Here is a 7,500-nt window from a genome sequence, read left to right on the forward strand (position 1 = left end):
CACTCCGGGCCAAGCAGCATCTCCCTCTCTCTTTCTCTCTCTCTCTCTCGCTCTGCTCTCTCTCTCTCTCTCACTCCCTCTCTTTCTCCCTCTCGCTCTCCTCTCTCTCTCTTTTACTCCCTCTCTTTCTCCCTCTCTCGCTCTGCTCTCTCTCTCTCTCTCTCTCTTCTCCCTCTCTCGCTCTCTCTTTCTCCCTCTCTCGCTCTCTCTCCCTCTCTCTCTCTCCCTCTCTCGCTCTGCTCTCCCTCTCTCTCTCTCCCTCTCTCCTTCTCCCTCTCTTGCTCTGCTCTCTCTCTCCATCTCTTTTTCTCCTTCTGCCTCCCTCCCCTCTTTGTCGCTCTCTCTGCTCGGGCTGGGGTGGGTTTATTTTAGTTACAGCGGCCGTCTGGAAAGCCACAGGCCTGCTCTCGTCCGTAATCCCGTCTGCTGCGCTAACCCAGCCGACCACGTGTGCGCCAATCCCGCTCTGACGTCCCTCCCTCCCTCCCGCGGTCCCTCCCCGCCCTTTCGTCCCCTTGCACGGCTCCACGTCCCATCATGCCACCACCAACACCCCACCCCCCCCCCTTCCGCTGCTAAGAATACCCCTCCGTCCATCCGTCGATCCATCCATCCACCCATTCATCCGCTCCCCCAACTCCCGAGTGGCCACTCCGTCCTAAGCCCAGCCAGGCCACTTCCACCCCAGTGGGCATGTGGAGACTGGAGGCCTCCGAAGGAGTTCTGTCCCCTTCTGCTGCTGCTGCTGTTGCTGCTGCTCCTCGCCTGGGCCTGCAGCAGAATGGAAATAGTGGCTCACAGCAATGAGGAGCGAGGACACAATCCATCCATTAGATCCTCATCTCGACAAACCACAGGGGGGAAAAATCAAAGGCACACACGCACATCTATCACGCCGTGGAGGCATGTGGACCAGTGCACACACGCGCACGCACACACACACACACACACACACACACAGCCACATGGACACATATGGACTGACCACAGGAAAACACACACATTCACTTACACACACACACTCATACACTCGCAGATACATTCGTGTACATATTCAAATACACGCGCACACACACACACACATACACACACCGCCACCACATAGGCCCATATGGACTGACCACACACACACACAAACACACACTGAAAACAGATTGAGTAGTATAGCCTTATTTAGAAACTGCCACCCATAATCTGGGCTTGATGTGCGCGGCCTATCCGCTGGCAGTTGACCTTGCAGCCGGTCAGCCAGCTGGAGTAAGCGGTGGTGGAGTGGCCAGTGACGGCTCCGCACGTCTCTCCTCTCGGCTGTGTGTGTTTCCACCCGTCCAGGCCATGTGTGTGGCGCTCCGACTCCGACTGTGTCTCATGGGAGAGTCTCTGTGTACGTAGCTGTAGCCTTCTTCATCAGGTGTGTGTGTGTGTGTTTGTGTGCGTGTGTGTATGTGTGTGTGTGTGCGTGTGTGCATGCGTGTTTGTGTGTGTGTGTGTGCGTGTGTGTGTGTGTGTGTGCGTGTGCGTGTGTGCGTGTGTGTTTGTGTGTGTGCATGTGTGTGTGTGTGTGTGTGTGTGTGTGTGTGTGTGTGTGTGTGTGTGTGCGTGCGTGTGTTCATGCGTGTGTGTGTGTGCACGTGTGTGTGCATGCGTGTGTGCGTGCATGCGTGTTTGTGTGTGTGCATGCGTGTGTGTGTGTGTGTGTGTGTGTGTGCGTGGAGGAGAGGGGGCGGGTGGGAGTTCTCCATGTGATGCGATGCCAGCATGGCCACACCATCAGACACCATCTGCATCTGCTCCAAAGGCAAGCTGTGGTAGAGGAGAGGCGCCATAGACATTGCTGTTGAGATTTGGGCGCTGTTGTTTTGTTAGAGTTGTACTTTTTTGTTGTTGTTCAGTACTGTCAGTCTTCTTGTTGATTGTTTTTTGTTCTTCTTTCTCTCTTTTTTTGTCTGTTTTCCATCCCTGTCTGTATTGTTTCCTCACACTATTTCTTGCATTCGTTCTCCAACTCTCTCACACGTCTCTATTTTTTTCCCTCACACTATTGTGTTTTTTTGTTTGTTTATTGTTTTTTTTTTTTAAAAAGGCTGACTCCAGCTGGGGTGTTTGTGATGGCAATGACAGTGCTGTTTATCTATTGTTTGTTGATGATGAACTGTCACTCCAGAAGTAAACCAGCCCTGTTGTCTTCTGGCAACGTTCTGTCGCAGATGCAACGTGCAAATAATGTGCTGGTGGGGGACCAAAAACAATGAAATGCGATGTCAGTCATATCCACAGAAATGCCATCTCAGGATCGTTACCTTGTTATTATATCCCATTTTTATGTCGGAAGTTTTTTGATAGCCACTTTTAGAACTCGTTGGAATGCTCTGTGTCTTTGTTGGTCTGTTGGTGCTGTACAGGAGGAGCCAGTTTAGAGTAAAAAACCATAAAACTTCTAGAGCTTGTTGTTAGCTGGCGGTGGCGCTCCATATTCGATCCGACGCCGCCATCAGGGGCACTGTGTGGCACTGTGCCATATACACGTGATAAATTCAGAGGGACAACTTTCGATGTCTGGCCTGTATCACTTGCAAGGGGCTGAATCAGTGTATTGCCCTTTGGGGTTATGAGGTACGAAAACGCTCATGAATTCAGTGTCCACAGTCACGACTGGCCAGCTACCAGGCAAAAGTGGCAGCTAGAGAAAGCAGAGACTGAATGCAAACGTTTTTTTTTTTTTTTTTTCAACATTCTGTGTAAACTCATTGGATAGACATTTTACACAGTGTAAAAAAGCTGTATTACAGTGCCACTGGATTTCAAAACAAAGAATAAATAAATTACCTTCATACAACTGACTGACTTTCCTGTCTTTACATAATGTGTGTACTGTGTGTGTGCGTGTGTGTGTGTGTGGGGGGGGGGGGGGTCTGTATTGTCTCTCTGCATTAGTTTGAAAACAGTTCATAAACACACTATCGCCACACTATCGCTTTGAGAGTGAGTGTGTGTGTGTGTGTGTTTCAGCCTACAGGTACAAGTGATCTGTGTGTAAGCAGATGGACACATGCAGATGTGAGTGACCCCTGACCCCTGATCTCTTGCACAGCTGAGGACCGCTGCTGGTGCCCAACCCCAGCCGAGGTCAAAGGTCGTGTGCATTCTGCTTTCACATGCGCTCTGCTGCCCGGGACGCTACAAGGTCCGGGCCCAAGGGTCTGGCCCAGGGTCACGAGGCCCAGTTGCGACTCGACAGCTGAGTCCGGTTCCTTGACAGGAGTCCCTCGGTCTGCCTTCCCATCATAACCCTCAGCAGCTGACGCAAATGCACACGGACAAGCGTGCACACACACAGACAGACACATGTATGCACAGCCAGAGACAGACACGGACAGAGAAATGTATATTCACACACACACGCACACACTCACAAACACGTTCAGCACCTGGACTTCAGATCACTGTCACACAGACTCCATGCTAAGTCTCAGTGGCGCTCAGATGATTGCATACATCCCTCTGACATCCGGGAGGATGAGCTCAAATATTGTCCTAACCACCACATATGGGACACACACCCTTAGGAGGAAAGCCACTTAACATCTGCTGCACTCTCATGTCACATTAGATGCTTTATTACAGGGAAACATATATCCCCAAACTTTCTCTTTTGTAAACATCACAACAGACAGTGGGATTAAAATGTGAGCCAGGAGAAAGCATGCCCAAACATGGACTCGACCCGACCTCTAATAAAAGCTGCTTTGGTCATGGAGGACTTTAATACTAGAAACAATGGTGCTGTTTGGCGCCATCTAGTGCTTAATATTACCGAACTTTTCTGTCTTTAAATAAGCCGTTATTACAAGGGTGCCACCAAAATAGGCTTCTTTAATACCATGAGGCATGTTTCCAATGTATGACACTGTAAATTGTACAATTAAAGCAAAGGAAACATTGTTTCTTTGACAGCTCAGTGTCATAAAAAGGGGCTGGGTCATAATTGGTGCTTTGAAGACGTGTGTTTCGCCTTTCCATTTGAACTTAACCATGAGCTGCAATTTCAAGTAAGCCAGTGTTGTAAAACATAAATCTGTCACAAAAAATAATAACACGTAACCCGTTAAACCTGATAAATAGAAGTAATGGAATAACTTTCTTCGTGTTTTAAAGGTTGTGATCCCGCCTTAATTTATGGGGTTTGTCGGGAAAACGTGAGTTAAATCTAGAGTCTCTGTACTTGGTCATGTATACCGAACGGAATTGTGGCGTTTTTGTTAATTTTACCTACACGCAACTCTTGATACACTGACGTGACGCCCTAGCTTACATTGGTGAGATCAAAGGGTCCTCTGCTCTGACATTTCCTAGTGCTCCGAACAGCCCTTATCTTCCCTGGCTTGGATATAACGCATGGTGCAGACTTTTGAGCTTGTCTTCGGTAAATCCGTCTGTTTTCCTCGTCTGGTCCTCCGCGGTCGAGCGCACGGATTTCCTGTAAAGACATGTGAAATACATGTTATCTATAGAGGGCTTGGTAAAACTAGATGCCCGAGCAGTAGGTGGGTCTCTCAGGATTCGTTGGGATTGTTCCATTACCCAACAAGCAGCGAACAACAGGGATCTGCGGGCAATGCGTGCGCCAAAACAGTGGGATTATTAAACCCCAGACAAGGATTTAAATATTGAGGGGCCGATCTCTCCGTGTTGGGAGGGAGGTTCCTTAGCCGCGGGAATGTTTAACTGGAGCCGTGTCGTTTCTATTGCTGTGGCATCGCTTCGGGTCTCAGTGCGAACGCCAGAAGTTGAGAGTCGGGTTGATTTGCCACTCGTGCGCTGCGAAGTGCGGGAGCAGTTGTAGCTCAAGTTTTTAGGTCCGTTGAGTCACAATTCATCTCATGACAGCTGCGAAACATCGTTTCATTTGGCAAAACTTAAGACTGAACTGTTTTATCAGCGTGGATAGATATACTACTCAAATTGTTGGGTGGCATTTGTCAAATTCCATATTTATTATCAACCTGCGATTTGTACATATTTTACATCTGTGCGCATCCACCCGGCGAAGTCCACGATGCGCTTATGAATTTTAAGGAGCTATTTTTCACACTTCCAGTTTTGGGGACATTAAAATCTCTCCTGGCTGTGTCATGAGGGCTGTCGCCTGCCTGTCCGCTCGACTTTGTCATTGTAATTTTCATGTGTCCGGTCGACTGTCGGATGCCTGGAGACAAGCAATGTCATTTAGCATTTTGTGAAGGTTATGGGCTGAGTTTGAACAACTGCCGGAGGCGCGTTTCAAAGGAAGACGATTTTCCTACTAAACCCTCAACACATTCACCATCTCCTCATTGGATTTTAATGTATTTTTTCCTCGAAGTTTGGATACGTTTTCTATTTTCTTTTTTCTCTTCCTCGGGACCAATTTTAGGATGCAGTTATCTTGTGACACGGGAGTCTTGGCTATGAAACTTCCCACACCATCCTCACACAGCTTTTTTCTGGTATTTTTGTTGGTACAAACAGCGCAGTTAATTTCACCTTTTATTATAGGTAAGGACTTTTCCCACAAAATATGCAGGTTTCTCTACTTAAAGGTGCCGCCGATAGGTTTCACAAATTTATAATGACACGTCCGCTATGTGCAGTATGTGCGTAAAAGTGCAAAGTAGGCTATATAGCAATAGCCTATAATTTTCGCTTAAGTAAGCCTCATCCGTGTCTGTTACCCTGTTGTTTTTTAACAGGTCGTGTTTCATTCCTAGGTTTGTGGTCAAATGACGCTCGCACAGCTGTAATATTTGCAACAGTTACGCGCTGATTAGTAGCCTTTGCGGGAAGACGCACCCGAAATATCCACAGAGTTTTATCTTCGAAAGGCGTATTAGAAAGCGTATGTGAAGTCCCACTGTTAAGGTCACCCTGTCTAGAGTCAAACTCTGGCATTAGTTGAAGGGTCCATCTCTGCAGGGGTAGAGTCTAATAGCAGCATTGATATCGGTATCAGCTGAACACTATTACCACATAATCCCTTCGGATCAGTTTTCCCGAACGGGTCCCTACCAGGTATTCGAAATATGCGGCAGTATCATCTGTCTATTGTCTTCTGCTTTGAGCCTGGGAGATGTTCCCTGGCCGGTTGACTTTCTCACTGTTAGGGAGGGAAAGTCTGGGGAGCGATTAGGGTGAAAGAAATTGTCTTTGGCACAGCAGGTGTAAAATAGGTGTGAAGCGATAGCTATTTGTTTCAGGTCTAGTTGGTACTTTCAAAGGAAGGATTTCAGTGCGAGAGAGTTTGGTTTCGCTCATTTAGATCAGAACTGGTTTAATGACATGCGAAAGGTTGTACATTTTTACAGTCGCCCCCGTGGTCCCTGGGTTAGTCTGCGTCTGAGATGAAGGCTTCGTGGAAATCCACAACCTGTATGTAAAAAGCAACGGATTTACGCTATAACAATGGTACACCATTGTGTTAACACAATAACAACAATAATAAAATATGACACAATATAACATAATCGAAACGGTAGTCGTCCACTTAATTTCAGTCCTTTCCTGACTCCTTTTTATCAGTACCAGCCGTTTTCTTCGCTTAACCTGAATTTACGGTTTGGCTCTGTTATTTCGACGCGCTTTGCTTAGACTACACAACGCCATATCTCTGTCAATATGGCTCCAATCATAGTGGGTTTATGTAGAATTTATTGATTGTTCTTGGACTCTCCACAGGTACCGAGCCCAGCTGCGAAAATGAAGGAGAGGTGCTCCATTATCCCAGTATCACCGACAACCCCTGCATATCCTGCGTCTGTCTGGTGAGTGTCAGCGTGTTATGCTGGTATTAACTGGGAAATATCCATCCATTAACAGTATGTCTTGCATAATTCAAAAACGAAAATTGCGCATTCAACAGGGATTGTTAAGTGTATACCTACCACTTTATTGGAATTAAGTCTATTATATAAAATTAGAAGGCACTGGCAGATAGACTAGTTGGGATTTTTACACCAGCTGACTTAAAGTCAATCCGAACCCTCATTTGTCCCATTTTCCTTACCCTGTTGTGTAATCATCACATTAAAATGATTATGGCACCTGGCACTGACTGAAGAAGGAAACTTTTAAAGATTGCAGACTAAGTTCTGAGCTTTGATTGCCTGGGTGAGAATATCATCATCACCCCCCCCCCCCCCTACTTTGAAGCTATTCCTTCTCATGTCTGTCTGTCATGTGTGTGTTCTCCTTGTGGCTTTGCGGTTTGTCAGTCTGTCTCTCAGGGATTGGATCACCCCTTTGATAGTAGTCTCCCCTTAACCATGCTCTTATCAAAAGCCCATCCTCTTTGCCACTGATGAATGCTATCAGTCATCGTGGGGTCACGACACAAGCTTTAATCTCCACCTCAGCCCGGCTTGTCACATGCATGGGGGGGGGGGGGCGTTGAAATTGAAAGACAGCAGTGCCGCCACGTCGTCGTGGTCGGAGGCAGCCGTCGGAGCGCGCAGGAGCCTGGGAGCC

General features: G+C 47.4%; 1 protein-coding gene across 1 annotated transcript in view; it reads left to right on the forward strand.

Moving 5' to 3' along the window:
* Positions 1–4,725: 4,725 nt before the first annotated feature.
* Positions 4,726–7,500, forward strand: part of bmper (BMP binding endothelial regulator) — a 22,877-nt gene continuing 20,102 nt past the window's right edge. The window contains exons 1-2 of the mRNA XM_042106692.1: positions 4,726–5,535; positions 6,712–6,797. Of these exons, the coding sequence (XP_041962626.1) occupies positions 5,415–5,535; positions 6,712–6,797 (207 nt within the window). The 5' untranslated portion in view covers positions 4,726–5,414. The remainder of the gene's footprint in view (positions 5,536–6,711; positions 6,798–7,500) is intronic.

The sequence above is a fragment of the Alosa sapidissima genome, chromosome 10, assembly GCF_018492685.1.
Source record: "Alosa sapidissima isolate fAloSap1 chromosome 10, fAloSap1.pri, whole genome shotgun sequence".
NCBI lineage: Eukaryota > Metazoa > Chordata > Actinopteri > Clupeiformes > Clupeidae > Alosa > Alosa sapidissima.